Consider the following 16,737-nt stretch of genomic DNA (forward strand, 5'->3'; position numbering starts at 1 on the left):
ACACAGAGAACTAATCGTTAGAAATGAACACTAACTTCTATACAAGAATAGGGCTAAGGCTATAGAAATAGCTCTGCCACTATATTCGTTCATGATGTCCTACTTCTGGCCTCGGGGTATTAATAAGACAATTTAAACAAATTAAGTAGGCCCTTAATAAAATTATTTTTACTATTTAAGAGAAATACTGGCAAAAATGAGAAAAGATGGTCTGTGATAAAAATATTACAGCAGAAAAGGCAGTTTTGTATACTTTAATGATTATCTGGATCATTACATAAAATCTAGTTTTTGGAAAATTTCGTTTACCTAATCTTACCAAAAAGATAAGCAACATTGATACTTAAATATTCTGGTATTCAAGGTCTTGTTTTATGTAAATAATTTAAGTTTTCCTAGGATGGATATTATTTTAACTTTTTATCCTGGGGACTCTGATAACAGAACTTTATTTACTAGCATTTTTTCACTAGTACTCTTTATTCCCCTGAAAGCCAGGGAGGTACTAAATATTAAAATATCTTTTTTTTCAGAAGAGGGGACAATGAAGAATTGAAAGGTTAGCTCCTTGAATCAGGGCTAACATCCACCCATTTTAAGTATCAAAAGCTCCACTTGAGCCAAGGAGGAAGGATGTATCTAAAGAGACAAGAGAGATGCTAGGCAGGGGAGAAAAGCAAACAGAGTGGCCTAAAGGATGCCTGGGTGTACCTTATGCTGTTTAAGTAGGAATGGTAAGAGCATGAGCATCCCCCCATCATGCACAATCCACCACACATCAATGTTTCCCTCAGCAAATGGTTCCACATTACTGGGAAAGAAGGAGACATTTTTGGCTACCAGTAGGGCAAGATGGGCAGCTGTTGTCACCCGAACTGTGCCTGGGGAAAGAAAAGAAAAAAAAAGACCCAGAACTGATAAGCAAAGAAATCTGTACATTTCCCCTTCTTCAGAGATCATTAGGGAAGGAAAGATAATGGCTTTTCATTTTTACATTCATATAGCCGGGAGTAAAAAACGAACATATCACCACCATTTGCTGTCTTAATGAGATGATGAAATGCTCAGAAAGTCCACTATTGACTAGCCATAAGCAAATCTCATGTAGAGAATCACAATGTTATCGTATTTTCAGGGAACTGGGAACCAATATGTAATTGTGAGAGGTTGCTGATGGTGAAGGAGAAGCCCACTGTAAAAAAAATTAAGACAGAAATTCAAAATTAAAAACCTGGAAATATAAGAATCAAAGATGAGGAGAAAATATTCTTAGTGGAAGCATTTTGTAAACTCAGATGAGCTGAGCATTTCACACACAAAAATAAGATCAAGGTGCAGAGGGTGGGAAGTGTTGAGTCAGCCTATACGGACTTTATTATTCTAGCACTGCAATGTATGTCTCAGCCTAAGCAATACAATAGTCTCCATTTCAGAGGATAGAGAGGGGAGATGGGTATAATTGCAACTCTTGCTTAAGGGTCTGGGGAAACATGAGGGGCTCTTTACCAATGAAAGTCTTCCAGGCACGGGCATCTTCACTCTGGCGCCAGCCATTGGGCCAACCCATCACCACAGTGTTGTGTTTCATGCCACCGAGGCCACAGGACTGGATGAGATGGGAGATTCCCTCTCTCAGTTTGGCTGCCACCACCAGCTGGCAGAAGCCCTTCACTTTCTCTGCCTCCATCAGGTGCTTGATGGTCTGAAAGAAATACAGGAACACTGAACTGATCTGCCTGAAACCCTGGGACACTTGTGCCATTGCTCCAATCTAAAATGCTGTCTTGTGCACCCCATGTTATGGCTCTTTGCTTTGTATTTTCAGTCTCTGCATATGACCAATTTCTTCCACAGGACCTTGATAATAGGCCTAATTTACCTAAATTATTCAAGTAATTCCTACTATTCTTTGTCCCTTCTATCTCCTCAAGTATTTAGCAGTTTTGTGCATATTTCTATATCCGAAATTGGTTGTATTTTGGTTTAAACGTTTCTTTGTCCCCCTTTCTTCCATTAACCAACAATTACTTGATTCAAATACATGTCTTCTACTTTCTTTGCAGCTCACCCCGCAGCTTGGCACTATGAGTGTACACTATGAACATATCTGTGTTGGCTAAATAGGATTAATTAACTAGAGGGAATACTCTCTTTTTCTCATACCCAGCCATATCCTAACTTAGATTACTCATATAGTTCTACCCCAATATTTCTTCTGGGGTCCTCTCTTTCATTTCTCTAACTTTAAATAATGGCACTTACATATAACATGTATTGAAATAGTCTTCTGTGCAGTTTACACATTTTAAAACTCTTTTTTCTCTTTGGTCTTTACAATCCCTGGCAACACTGGTATAGAAAGTGGGTATGATCTACTCAAAACCATAGAATAAGTCATAGGTAAACCAGCATTATAAGCAGGGTAGCTTCATTACCAAGCCCGAAGGATCATCATGAGGGCTCTTATTTTTTTTTAAGAGAAATGAAAACATTTATTTTTTTTTTATTTTGTAACTACCTTTTAGGCTTGTTTTCCTAGCATTTATATAATGCTAGCCTTATTTCATTAATATGAAATTATTAAAAACGATCACAAAACTTGGAAAAAAAATTCTTACATGATACACTCATAGCGTCTGAGCAGAAGCAGTCTGTTTATATCACCAGTTACAAGTACGAAGGTTATGTTGATATTTTGAAGGAACACATTTCATTTACATAATTTCCCTCAAAACACACAAAAACTAGTAATTAGGAATTTATTTGGAAACCATCTTTGTGATTATGATTTGCTCATCTTTTTGCAATGGTATAACATATATCTGCCAATATTTTAAATCCAAGAAGAAGACTGGTAACTTGACTCATCTCCATCATAGGGGAGAACCTAGAAGTGGAACAGTAGTATCTGTTCAAAGTCAGTGCAGTTATCTGAGAAGACAACTTCTTTTTTTTGTTTTGTTTTGGAGGGCAATTGGGGTTAAGTGACTTGCCCAAGGTCACATGGCTAGTTTTTGTGTTAAATGTCTGAAGCCGGATTTGAACTTAGGTCCTCCTGAATCCAGGGCTGATGCTCTATTTACTTCGCCACCTAGCCGCCCCAAGAAGCCAACTTCTTAAATGCCACAGGATTAATTTATAACCTTGAGAGGTTACAACCTAGCAACCTGTTTGATCTAGCATAGCTGTAAATTCAATTATATCCGATCCCGTTTCTTACCTGTTCAGCAGCTAACGCCTCACCATAGTTTTCCAGGAAGTTTCCCACAAGAACAGAGCCCACAATGGTGAGACCTTTGCCAGCTTTGAGCTGTGAGGCAAAAGTCAGGAGTCGAGGATGCTTAACATGTAAGTCCTCATCTAGTTTCAGCATCACCAGCAACTGAGGCCTATGAAAAAGGGGCAAAGGAAGAATAAATGATAGAAAAAAAACCTACTGAAAATCACCTAAATGAAAGGGAACAGATTTAGAATGGTTTGTGGAAGCTCTATTATCCTAAGTTCCTGCGCCCTATCTTTCTTATATCACAATCATCTGTTGAGTACTTATTATGTGCCACAACATTGAAGCTGTGTATCCCATTTTACCTCCAGTTCTTTGTGTGTGGAGGCCCTTCCTCTAGCCGTAGCAGGGCAAAGCGGGCTGCACTTAGGGACAATCCCCGGATCCCATCTCCCCACTCTTTCTCGGCACTGTGGTAAAGAAAAAGGAAAAAATATCAACATAAAGCAAGTACAATTTAATATACAATTAAATATTCTGCTAAGAATGGACATGTTGCAAACTTCACCAACATTCTACCTTCTCTATTAAGTGATAACATCATTCTTCACCAGCAATCAGGATGCACTGTGAAAATGGACAATGCATAAACATGGCCAAAGGGATCATTCATTCACTCATTTCTCCCATATAGTAGTAGCTGCTTAGCAACCAGAAAGTAACACAGAGGTTGAGGTAATGAAATTAAAATGAATCATGAATTTGCATAGACAGTGTAGGGGAAAATGTAATTAAATGGGATCCCCAAGTCAGGGTATTTACCAGCACTCATTATGGTAACAAAAAAACTGGAAATAAACTGGCTGCCTGTTGATTGGGGAAGATGAACATACTGTGGCATATGGAATTTAAAGGAATACTACTATACTGTAAGTTATGAAGAATATGATAAATTTAGAAAAACACCAAGACTTTTACAAACTGATGAAGACTAAAGAAAGTAAAACCAAGAGAACAGTATGTTCAGTGATTACAATAATGCAAATTAATACAGCATTAAAATATTACCAAATTCAGATTAATTAAAATGACCAATTCTGGTTGCAGAGGAAAGAGAAAGAAACACATTTTCCTACGCTTGGTAGAGAAGTGGGAGACTATAGATATGGAATATTAAATTTGGTTGTCTTGGCTGAATTTTTCCTCAAATTTTTCCCCCTATTTAGAGAGAGGAGGAAGGCATATTTGGAAGCAAAAAAAAAAAACCCAACTTCTGGGGGAAGAAGTATCTGTTGAAATTTTAGATGATCTTGGAGTCAGGGACATGCTTTCTTTCATTTCAGATATAACCTGGAGTATTACAGAATGTAGAACAAATCCATGCATGTGTTTGTCTTTTGTATACTTCTGATCCACTATCAATCAGAAATATTCTTTCAGTTATTTTTTCCTAGCTAAGTCACATTGATCTAGCTATTCTTTTTTGTTACTTCTGCAAGATTTCTGACAGAATTAGGGATGCAATTTGTAGTCACTGAACAAGGTTAAGTTAACTGAACCTAAAAAGCCTGTCTTTACTAAAATATTGCTTTAATTGACTGTACTAAATACTCATATACCCAAAGTTTTAACATTTGTGGATGTCCAAGTACAAACCCACAGACCGCCATTCTTGCTGTAGTGACTCACCCTTGGTACTCAATGTATTTGTAGATCATACCAGCTATCACCATGGCCACAATGGCATAATACCAGGATGAAATGAACATCAGGGCCACACAAATGCTCATGCCCATGAAGGAGAGTGCCCTACAGAATAAAAAATCAAAAATATCTCTAGCAGCTCAAAAACAAGAATATGATAATAAGGACTGAACTCACTGTTGTCAAAATATGTAAATAGTAAAATATGTAATAAAGTCTATGTGATCGCTGAAATCTTTATTAGCAAAGCAGGGATGATTCATAAAATCTGGAGAAGAATTTTAAATGAACAACTCAGTAGAGGTAACTTTCACAGTAGGAATTCTTTATCACAGATTCATATATGCTCCCCCCAAAAACATCTGTTCCAATGATTTCTAAATGCTCTGTAAATATCCCAATATCTGGGGGGAAGTTGCCATCAATTTTCTTAATTTACAGATAGGAAAACTATAGCAAATGGCATAAAATAAACAAAATTATTGATTACAAAATCTAAGAATTTAGCTATAAAAGGCAAAAGAGAGAAAGTGGTACTTTGGAGGGCAGTGAAATCAAGCAATAGCTTCTTTAAAACTGGGGAGACCAAGGGCGGCTACATAGCTCAATGAATACAGCACCAGCCCTGGAGTCAGGAGGACCTGAGTTGAAATCCAGCCTCAGACACTTAACACAAAAACTAGCTGTGTGACCTTGGACAAGTCACTTAACCCCAAACGCCCTCCAAAAACCAAAAAGAACTGGGGAGGCCTGGACTTACTTAAATGAAGAGAGCTTTAAGAGACAAGGGAAACTGATAAGGCTTGAGAATGGGATATTATATAATGTGGCAAAAAGTATATGGTAAAAGCCTAAGGAGAGGACACAAGGGAGGAATCATTCTATAGCGGATCTCTTCTACAACCTTTAGGAAAGGAGAGAATATGGTTAGAAAGGCAAGCTATAATAACCCACAAAGGTAGTTATAATTTTTGTTTGATTATACTGAAACCAACAGTGATTAATTCTCAGAAAGGGCTATCAGGGAAAGTACTTTAGGTAGGAACTGAAAATACATTGTGTGATAGTTTTTAGTTTCTACTTATGTAAGTTGATCAATTGTTCTCTCCAAGCTTTGAGACAAGAAAAACAAATTTACCAGTGGTAGTAGCGGAACCGGGGTCTCCAATTGGGTGTTCGAAGCAGAGTCTGCAAGGCACATGCCAGGTTCACGAAGAGGTAACACATCAAGAAAAACCTGGCAGAATGAGAAGAATGCTTACTAGTTTAGAACTGATAAAATGGCTTTTACCCAAGTTGACTAAAAGTAACAGAACTCTCCCTTAATGCAGTTCAGTGTTTATTTGCAGATTAATAACAACATGACTAAGAGCTGAGAGCAGAAATTTAAACCTCACCTTACTTTTCCTCAGGTGGACAATCAAGTCCTGCTTCATTTTTATTGTGAAGCTTAAGCAAACATTTGAGTATGAGGTTCACTGTTATTCTTATGAACAGAACCCAAATGACATTCTTCATGTCCCACTCCCACCCTCCTCAAACATCTTCACTTTATATTTTGTTAGGATTTATGTTGAACAAAAGAAAATATTAAATAAGAAATCTTTAAGCTAAAGAGTATAATAACTAAAATAACTGAGTGAGTAATGCCATGAAAAAAGAACATAGAGTCTGCTGACTAGTGACTAACTAAAATAGACATGAGACCCACAATGTATACACAGAATCAAGAAACTCCTTCCATCCAAGAGCATAGTCACTTCAATCTTTCATACAAGAAACTGAGTTAGGGCCTCACCTTCCCCACTGAGTCAGGGTGTAATTTAGCTTGCCTACTAAGAATCAGTTTAAATTTATAAATTAAAAAAAAATAATTTTACTATCTTCTTCAGCAAAATTTTTGTGGATCAGTAAGGATTTGCAATGCATTAGTGTCAATCTATAGATAAGTAATTGAGAACACTGTTAAATGATTTATTAAAAAATAAACTATGGAGTATATATTGACTATTACATGGAAAGGATTGGGGCCACGAGATCCAGGGAAGCAATGAGGATCCCCAGTTCTGCAATGACAGCAGTAAGGAGTAAGGCCCAGGTAGGCTCCCCATTGGCTTTGCTGTGTCCAAACACCTACAATAAGAAAACAGATGGCAAACTTAAGAAATGAGGTCTCACTAGAATGGGATAAAGCTTTATTAAAATTACCTTTCGCAGCTACACCACTCACTATACTCTCCTAATTTAGCTATTGTAATACTGAAGATTCATGTAACTATATGAAATTAAAGAGGATGATGCAATCTTAGGGGGTATGGTTTCATATAATGCCCAATAAAGAAGTATGATGGTGTGAACACAAAGGGAAGGGAAAGGAATATGCATTTATATAGCACCTATGTGCCAGGCACTGTGCTAACACCTTCACAAACAGGATCTTATTTGATCTTCACAACAACCCTGAGAGGTAGGTAATATTATTATTCCCATTTTGCAGTTGAGGAAACCGAGATAAACAGAGTGTGAGAAAATTACTGCATCAACCTTTTGTAAAAGGGGTGGAAACTAGAAAAGTAAAAAAGGAGTAGGTCTTTTGTTATGAGCCCTGGATTGTCCCACATTACTTTAGCTAATAATCCTAAAACATGAAACAGGCATTGTTGAGACTCTTTTTTTCAAAGCCATGCTACCACGAGGAATATAGTCACCCTATGGGAATGGGAGAGTATGTAGAAAGAGGAACATATAAGAGTCTCTTACCCGAAGGAATGGTATGATGTTGTCCTTGGCAATAGCCTGTAGCAGCCTTGGGGCACCAGTGAGACTCTGCAGTCCAGCCCCACAGGTTGAGAAGAAGGAACCAATAACAATGACCCATGGGGACGGCCAAGATAAAGTACCTACCACCAAATTTCCTTTCACTGCATCTCCAAACCTGAGAGAAAAGTTAAAGGGAGGTTGAATTTTAACTTGCAGGGCATTGTAAGATTAAGTGATGAAGATAAAAGTGTTCTGGCTTTGTCATTAAGTATTTAAGGAATGACAACAATATAAATGGAAAGAACGATAAAAGATTGAATGCTGTGTCATTATAATTACCCAGCTTGAACCCAAAGAAGAGAGATGAGGACATATCTCCCTTCCTTCTTTGCAGAAAGGTAAGGGACTAAGAATGTGGAACATTGATTACTACTGGACTTGAATGATATGTTGTTAATTTTGCTGAATTTTTTTCTTTTCTTTTTTGTTTTGTTATAAAAGATGCCTCTGTGAGGGAGGGGAGGAGTGCATATAATGGGAAATTAAGGAGATATAAAAACAAAAAATATGAACTAAAATTTTCTTTTTAAAAACAAAGTCAGTTTATCCTGGCCAAGTCACTTAGCTTCTCTTTGGGTCTCAGTTTCTTTACTTGTAAAATAAGGTTGAACTCTATCTGAAAGGTTCCAAACAGCTCTACTATTCTATAAATTCACACCAATTTTCTGTGCTATTATTGGCTATTTGCCATGGGCTCTCTCCTCTCCCTTATCTATAATCCTCAAAACCACTTGGCACTGGGGGCAGCTAGGTGGCGTAGTGAGTAAAGCGCTGGCCCCGGAGTGAGAGGTCCTGAGTTCAGTTCTGGCCTCAGATACATAACACCCGCCCACACACAAAAAAACTAACTGTGAAACCTTGGGCAAGTTACTTAACCCCAATTGCCCTCGAAAAGGTATAAAACAAAACATAACAAAAAAACCACTTGGCATCATCCCCCATTTTCTCCTTCTTTATTCCATTCTCTTATAGTCTGATGGTTGTAAAGGTCAATCTCTCTACTTATACCCTTGATCTTATTCATTTTTTTTCTCTCTCTCTCTCAAGACAATTTCTCAACTAACATTTTCCCACACTTACTAATGTACCCAGGTCTCCTACATCCTTACAAAACTTTAACTTTTAACCTTTCCTTTCATTCACCTTTCAAAGTCTTTTGAGTCTGCCTTCTGACCTCATCAGCTGAAATTGCTTTTTCCAAAGTTACCAATGATCTCTTAATTGCTCCCTCCTCCCCCCACAAGTGGAGGCCATAAAGCAAAGGCTGTATGATCATTTGTTATATATACTGTAGAAAGAATTCATGCTCGGGTATGGGTTAAGCTAGGTCACCTCTGAGGTCCCCTTTCAACTCTAATTTCTATCATTTTCATTCAATAATTCCAACTCCAATCTTACAGAATAAATATACTTTTATATGCTGAGCTATAACATCATGTACAACTAAATATGAATAACACTAACCTAATAACAACAAAATCAATAACATGAATAACAATAAATTAATCACTAATGGAAGGAGTTGGTAATTCTGTTAAGCTTTCTTTAGGACTTCCTCATATACCTGATTTAGAGGAATATTTAGCCTTCATGAGTGAGAAGCCAGAGATGCTCAAATGTCTCTTTTCTCTTACCTTCCTGCCAGGTCAGGAACTTCCCTTTCTGTAGCTTCCTACTAGATGTGAATATCCAGGAAAACTGGTTTTTCAAAATTGTTCACTGATTTACCGCACCATTAATTCCTCCATACATTTACATAAACATACAAACCCTTTCAATCTGAGTAAAGTTGACAGTCAACCTTTATTTCAACTTAAGCTACCCTTTTTTGGTACCTGTGTCTTAAGAAATACATGTGATAGATGTCACAGCAAATATAAGGAAGCAACAAGGATTTTTAAAGTGCTTGCTATTTGCTGGGCACTGTGCTGATAAAATAATCCTAACAGAAGACCAGAATACTTACTTATCCCGGAGAACAACTCCTTCAATGCAGGCCCCAAAGAGGACAACGCTGCTTAAATCTATATCAGGAGTCAAGGAAGCTGTCATCCTTCATTGTCAAACATGAGACAGAATGTTGGTGGCCAGTGCGTTTAGCCAAACCCATGCCTTCTCCTTTACAATCTATGAGGAATCTCCTAATTCTTATAATTTGCCTTTTTATGTCTCTTTCTGGATTTTTTTTGGAGGGGGTTGGAGGTAAGGGAAAGATAGATGAAAGAGAACATAGAATGAGACACCCCACTCTGTCTTGTTTTGAGCCCTTCCATAATAATATGTTCTTACTGACTGAATAAAAAGATTAATCCACCAATTTCTGCAACACAGTCCTACCACTAATATTCAAATCAGATCTATGTAAAGGATACAAACAAAAGAGGTGGTCAGGATGGCAAGAATGGTACCAATGGGAATGGATTTCTGAGCATCCTTCAAATCTCCAGACCTGTTTGATCCAGCCATGATACCTAGAGAAAAGATCCAATAAGTCAACCCTTCCAGTTACTACAAAGAAAATTTGCTTAGATTCATGTCAATGATTCTAATAACATGCCTCAATCATCTAACTAAATAATCTTCAGGGACTGACAATTTCTATAATTAAGCCGACAGAAACCTATCTGTTTACCTGTGACAGAGGGAAAGAAGATTCCAACCAGGAGAGTGAAGGAGGTGGTAATGTCAACAAGCACATACTCATGATTCAAATTGCCTAAGAAATCAGAAGATTTGGCTGATGGCTTCTCAATTAGCTCTCCCTTTGGTAGATAGTTACTCCAAAGATTCTCTGTAGTGAAAATAAGGGGAAGAATAGGAAGTTAATGTGGTCAAAAACTATAATAAGAAAATCTGCTTTAACAACATTCAGTTTTCTCATTCAGTTTTTAAGTATACATTTTGCTTCTATGAGAGCAAAAAACCCAAACGAAACAAACAACTCCCACTCCCACCCCACAAAAACCACACCCACCAAAACAAACATGTACTTTCTAATATAGTTTCAAATGTAGTTAGGCTAACTGTTCTGGTATATCCACATGCAATTAAGTCAGACCTAGAAAAGCTGGTTAGAAGTGAGTTAAGGAAAGCAAAATAAAGCTGACTGCTTTTGAGCTCCTATTAGTGATCAATGCTGTTTTACACACCTCAGTGAAATCAAACTTGCTTACGTGTAAGAAAAAAAAAAAGTTGTCATCCAAACCACTAAGTCACTTAGGAAAGAGCTTTCATAGATTTAAATGAGTTGGGAAAACATGTGGTGACATTACAGTGGTTCCGGTCCAGTTCGCCCCTGGGAACTGCAGGAAGAATTGTCAATTTTAGAAAGAAAATGAAAATATGATCCTCTTTCCCTAGATTCCACAAATGATTTGTAGGTTAGCAATAGATCAGATCTGCCTAAAGTTGGAGACAATACTCTTGAAGGGAGCCAAGAAATTAAGTTCCTTGTGGTCAAAACAGGAATCTGCTAGAATTAAGAATTATGTGCCAAGTTTAGAGAAGAGGAAGACATCCTGGCAGACAGTTCCCAATGACAAAGAAAAGGTCTAAAAGACTAAAGTAGCCAGCATTACTACCACACAAGGGATATTAAAAAGCCATGTTTTGTGCCCTACTTACCAACAATGATTCCACTAGCCAAACCAGGGATGCCCTGGATTGATGTGACGTTGTTGTGCTCAAAGTAATCATCACAGGTGACATTGAAATAGTGGCTAGAGTTACAGAAGAAGCCCCACAATTTTGAAGGGACTGTCATGTTGTTCATTTCCTTTGTCTTTGAACAAATGTCAATGTGTCTTGAAGAAAGAGTACGGTTGCCCAACATGCAAACTCTAAAGGGAAAACAGGTGGAAAAATGAGAATAGGAAATGAGCAAGAAAAAGCGCAAGAGAAAACAAGGTTTTAAAATGAGAGTATTGAGTTGGATATTGAAATGAAATCATTAACAAAAAAGTTTTTGTTGTTATTAAAAATTAATCATCCCTAATTTTTATTCTAAAAATGTCACATATTCATGGCAAAGGGTAAATATTCCCAGGCTAATACCTCCTAAAGAAAGCTACTTTGCTAGAATGAAAAACACAATCTCCACAAACTGAGAACAGACCATTCCTTAAACCCAAATCCTGATGTAGTGAATCACAGACTATCAGTCTTGGAAGGGAACTCAGAATCCTACCAATGCTTGTCTCAAACATCAATATCCTTCATATCATTCCTAACAAGTAGCCATCCAGCTTTTGTGTGAAGATTTCTGAGACATTCACATAAGTGACTTGTTGGTATTTACATAGCCAATGGGATTTAAGAGATGGAATTTGAACTCAGGTCTCCCCTCATGAGGCCCAGCACTCTCTTCCTTATGCTATGCTGCTCCTCTGGGCCTCAATATCTACAACTGTAAAATAAAGAGATTGGATTCAATGATTTCTAAAGTCTTCTATTCTAAATCACAGAATTCTGACTTAGAAGTTCCAACTTGGCTAGTTCTGGAACTTGTCCTTTTTGTAAAATTCAATTTTATTATAAGCGTAAGATCAAAGATTTAGAACTAAAAGGGACCTTAAAGGTCATCTAGTTCAACTCTCTCATTTTACAGATGAGGACCTGAGATCTATCCAAGGTCACAGAGATAGCAAATAGGAGAGTAAGGATTCAAAGTGCCAAATGTAGCACTTTCCCCACTCTACTAAGTTGCCTTTCAACTTGAACCATCTTGTTTATGAAAAATATTATTACATTTAAAATTTTTAAAAAAGATTCCTAATGATACTAAACACAACCTCCCCTAGATAATCCATTTCACTTTTAGGTAGCTCTTATTGGGAAGTTTTTCCCTATATCAAACCTAAATCTGCTTCCCCTCTACAACTTCCACCCATTTTTTCCAAGTTTTGTACCCTCCAACAAGAAGTCTAGTAGTTTTTCCATAATTAATTGTGTAACCTTGGACAAGCCAAAAAATCTTTAGATCTTAAGGTTTTTTCATCATGAAATGAAGAAGACTGAACTGGTTTCTAAGGTCTATTCCAGTTCTAAAATGCTTTGACTTGATAGCCTGAGTAGTTCATTTGGCAGCCTGGCTTCCTTTTAAGGCCCCACTAAAATCCCACCTTCTATAGGAAGCATTTCCTAATCCCTCTTCATTCCAGTGCTTTCCTTTTTTAAATTATTTCCTATTTATCCTGTATATAGCTTGCTCTGTTTATATTTGCTTTACATGCTGTCTCCCCCATTAGACTGCAAGCTCCTTGAGATCAGGGATTATCTTTTTGTATCCCTAGAACTTAGTACAGTGTCTGGGACATAGTGTAAGTTTTTAATATATGTTTATTGAATTAATGAATGTAAAGAAAAAATAATCATGGCCTTAATCCCTGAAGGATTCAGTTAGTTTTTCAAAGAAAAGCTCTATTGAAAGCATATAGACACCCTTAACCCTCGCCAGCCTTTTGTCAGATGAACTGGTTATAAAAGGGAAGCACAGTGAGAAAACAGCATGGATGAAATATTCATCATCGCTACTAGAAAGTAATCTCCATCTTACTGATGGATAAAAAATATCTGTGTATTCAAAAGACATCACCTACCCATCCTCACTGAATATCCTGTATTCTGGAACCATAAAGCACAGGTTCCTGTACTAAGAACTGCATAACTGAAGCTCAGCTTCTAGTATAGGGCAGAAAACTTCTTTGCAGCCCCCAACTCTCCCTTCCTCCAGTTTTCTAATTTCTAAAAATAGGATAGTAAATTTACCTACCTCACAGGACTCTTAATAATAACAGACAAATGGATAAATAATATCTGCTGCAAATACAAACTGTCCCAGGAACATTATATAATCATTACATCACCCCAAGATAAAAAGGTGTCTTATACCTGTCATCAGGAGATGGAATGAATTACCCATTTTGTACTGAGGCTCAATGTCACATCACTAAAATAATGAGTTTTACTGGGAAGATTTCTGCCTAGATGTTCACCAAGCCTATATTAGAGGAAGCTCTCAGAGGCACTGCTAGCATCTAAGTACTGCAGCTAGCACGCCATGAAACCTTTCCAGTAACTTTTTGGCACATGATTCCCTGCCCTCCCCTCCGCACCTTCCCCCCCCCCCCACTCAGCAGATGAGATGGACTGACATACGGGAAATTTGGAGGGGCAAAGGAAGATTTGATGGCGCCAGCATAAATAGCCAGGATAGATACAATGACGCAGGCCAAGAAGAGTGAGGCAAACTTGTTCACGTAGCGTACGCCAACAAACACTACCAGCACCATAAGGACCAAGAAGGCTGTGCCATAGACACGCATGTTATTTAGCATGGCTGCTGATTCCTTAAGGGCATCATCACTTCGGAAGATGGCAGCTCGGGGAAAAATGTAGATCTGCCAGGAAGGCAAAAAGAGAAAATGAGGTCACTCTCATGGAACCAAATAGCTGTGCTATAGCAAACAATGCTCACATAGCAAGGCAGAAACATGCAGAACTATTTCGAAAAACTCTTAATGCTAGTGCCATCCTTCTAAGATTATCTCTAATTTGTTCCATAGATTTTGTTTGTACATAATTTCTCTCCCCCATTAAAACTATTGGCTTCTTGAGGGCAGGGACTGTTTTTTGCCCTTCTTTGTACCCCCAGAGTTTAGCACAGTATCTGGCACATAGTAGGTTAATAAAATAAAATGTTGGTTACCCCTACTCAAATGTGACTAAACCCTTTTAGGTTTTTACTTTCCAATCTATTTACAAGTTAAAATACCTGAAATGACTGGGAAAATAGTCAATCAAGGATTTTCTTTTTTCCCCACACTGTTCTGGCTAAGTATCCCACCAGAACAGGAATGAGTTGTTATTTGCATTTAAAAGATTAAATAAAAGGATTGATTACTGTGCGCTCTTAAACGTTTCCACTGTCAGAACAGAAATGATTAGAGGGGGTAAGAAGGACAAGAGAAATTAGTTTTGCTTTACTCAACTACATTTTGCTCTGAAAGGGAAAACAAATTCCTTTCTTAGTCTCAAAATGACATGGAAATATAACAAAGGGGGAAGTGAAAAATCTACATTGTCATAGCTACATTCACTCTACAAAGTTCACAATCAAGATCATGGAGTTCCAGGTACATGCTGAAAATCAGTCACTTGGCAAATTCTTTCACCAAGTGCACCTTCCTGCTGCATAGGACCTAGCTCAGAATACATTAACTCACCAGGAATATTTCAATGGCACCAAGGATATACATGGCTGCTGCAAAGGTGGTACCAAGGTAGAAGCAGAGACCCACAGCTCCACCAAACTCTGGACCTAATGCTCGGGAAATCATGAAGTATGAGCCTCCAGCTAGAAAGATAAAGTAAGAATTTTTAAAAAGGAATATATACTGGTAAAAATTAAAAACACAAAAGAAAGGTAAATATAACTAAAATTCTCAAACATCCTGGATTTTATAGGGAACAAATTTCCCAGTGGAAGGTCAGAGTCATTAAGCCTTCACTGAATAAAAACTATTCTTCATTTATTCCACATGAAGCAATCAAGTTCACTAAACTGTCTCAGAAAAATCAGATAGTGGTCAGTTTAGGTAAAAAAAAAAAAAGGACATGTAATTTATTCTGAAAGAGAGATTTACCTGCTTGTCTTTAAGCTGATATAGATTTCTAAACATAATGAAATGCCTTCCACAGAATACAGATCAACATTCTATGTATTAGAAGGCAGGATGTATATGTCAAATGACATAACACTCTCTACTTTCTCAGAATAACTAAGTTTCTAAATTCCAGAATTCATAAGACTACAGTAATGGCAGAAGACCACAACCCTATTGTACTAACACTAGAAGGCAAACTGATCACTCACCGGGCACCACACCATTGGTGGCAATGGCACTCATGGAGATAGCAGTGAGCATTGTCTAAGTAAAAGAAAAGAGATTAATACTAAACAAACATGAAACTTTTGTCTTACCTTATCCAGTGAAATAACACAGATAATGTGAAACACTGTGCAAACAAAGCACTATATAAATGCTATTATTACTACCTTTTTTCTTATGCATTTCCAAAGCACTTAAATTTTAGAAAATAATTTACCTAGTACTTAACTATGTATTTCATTGGGTAGGAAGCTGGCTTCCTCCCTGTGAAGGTAAAGATAAGAGGATGACGCTATTATAAATATGTTGCCATATTATGATGCAAGTCACATTTCAAGAGGCTGGGGATTCCTGGGCCTGCTATTCAGAAGCACCCCACACTGTTCACTTACAGCTTTTGTGCCATAAAAACCGTAAGTCTTATGCTTCAACTCCAAATCATAGCAGGTTATCCAAGGAATCTGGTTCCTGCCCCCTGAATTGTAGAGCCCTATATAATCTTGAGTACTGAGACCATTAAAGAATAAATCTTTTGTCTCTCGAAACGTGGAGATAGGATCATGGCCTCATCACCTACTCCCTAGGGTTAACCCAAAGCCAGTACCTTTCATTTATTCTTCCTTCCTCACAGCATAATCATAATCCTCTAACACATACATAACATAATTTAAAAAAACAAAACTGAATCTGTGATTATATTGATATAGGAAGCTCCCAGTGAGAAAACTTTCTTACAATACAAAAGACAAAAAACTCACTTAATTTTTGCATTTGTTTGTAGCTATCAGTCTACAATGTCATTATATGTTTGGTCACATCATTCTTGTCTATTTGTTAAGCATTTATCATGTTCAAGGGCTTAACTCGGTCACAGTGCCTGGCATATTATAATGCTTAATAAATATGGATTGATTGATTGATTGCAAGGCATTAAAGTAGGTGTTGTGAAGGAAGCAAAGAATAAAACATGGCTCCTGCCCCCAATGACTTTATACTCTAATAAGGCAGATGAGAGTATCTAAATAACTATAATAATGTGATAAATGCATAAAAGGGTGGTACAAAGGGCTTTGTGTTTAGAGGAAAGGATTCAGAGGAGAA

The 16,737-nt window shown here is 37.4% G+C and overlaps 1 protein-coding gene across 4 annotated transcripts in view; it reads right to left on the bottom strand.

The window, feature by feature from the left end:
* SLC12A6 (solute carrier family 12 member 6) overlaps nucleotides 1-16,737 on the bottom strand; it is a 95,006-nt gene that overhangs the window by 7,412 nt on the left and 70,857 nt on the right. For 3 of the 4 annotated variants that reach the window (XM_069097669.1, XM_069097668.1, XM_069097671.1), the window contains 15 exons: nucleotides 15,621-15,675; nucleotides 14,971-15,101; nucleotides 13,904-14,145; nucleotides 11,372-11,586; nucleotides 10,380-10,538; nucleotides 10,120-10,218; nucleotides 9,714-9,771; nucleotides 7,688-7,862; nucleotides 6,942-7,060; nucleotides 6,066-6,164; nucleotides 4,913-5,032; nucleotides 3,589-3,693; nucleotides 3,221-3,389; nucleotides 1,507-1,702; nucleotides 712-881 (listed from right to left, as the gene is read on the bottom strand). In XM_069097669.1, the coding sequence (XP_068953770.1) occupies nucleotides 712-881; nucleotides 1,507-1,702; nucleotides 3,221-3,389; nucleotides 3,589-3,693; nucleotides 4,913-5,032; nucleotides 6,066-6,164; nucleotides 6,942-7,060; nucleotides 7,688-7,862; nucleotides 9,714-9,771; nucleotides 10,120-10,218; nucleotides 10,380-10,538; nucleotides 11,372-11,586; nucleotides 13,904-14,145; nucleotides 14,971-15,101; nucleotides 15,621-15,675 (2,112 nt within the window). The remainder of the gene's footprint in view (nucleotides 1-711; nucleotides 882-1,506; nucleotides 1,703-3,220; nucleotides 3,390-3,588; nucleotides 3,694-4,912; nucleotides 5,033-6,065; nucleotides 6,165-6,941; nucleotides 7,061-7,687; nucleotides 7,863-9,713; nucleotides 9,772-10,119; nucleotides 10,219-10,379; nucleotides 10,539-11,371; nucleotides 11,587-13,903; nucleotides 14,146-14,970; nucleotides 15,102-15,620; nucleotides 15,676-16,737) is intronic. The other variant, XM_069097670.1, reaches the window with a different exon arrangement.

This window comes from Petaurus breviceps, unplaced genomic scaffold (genome assembly GCF_028583685.1).
Source record: "Petaurus breviceps papuanus isolate PSGF00001 unplaced genomic scaffold, PetGlider_PUasm1.0 37, whole genome shotgun sequence".
In the NCBI taxonomy this organism is placed as follows: domain Eukaryota; kingdom Metazoa; phylum Chordata; class Mammalia; order Diprotodontia; family Petauridae; genus Petaurus; species Petaurus breviceps.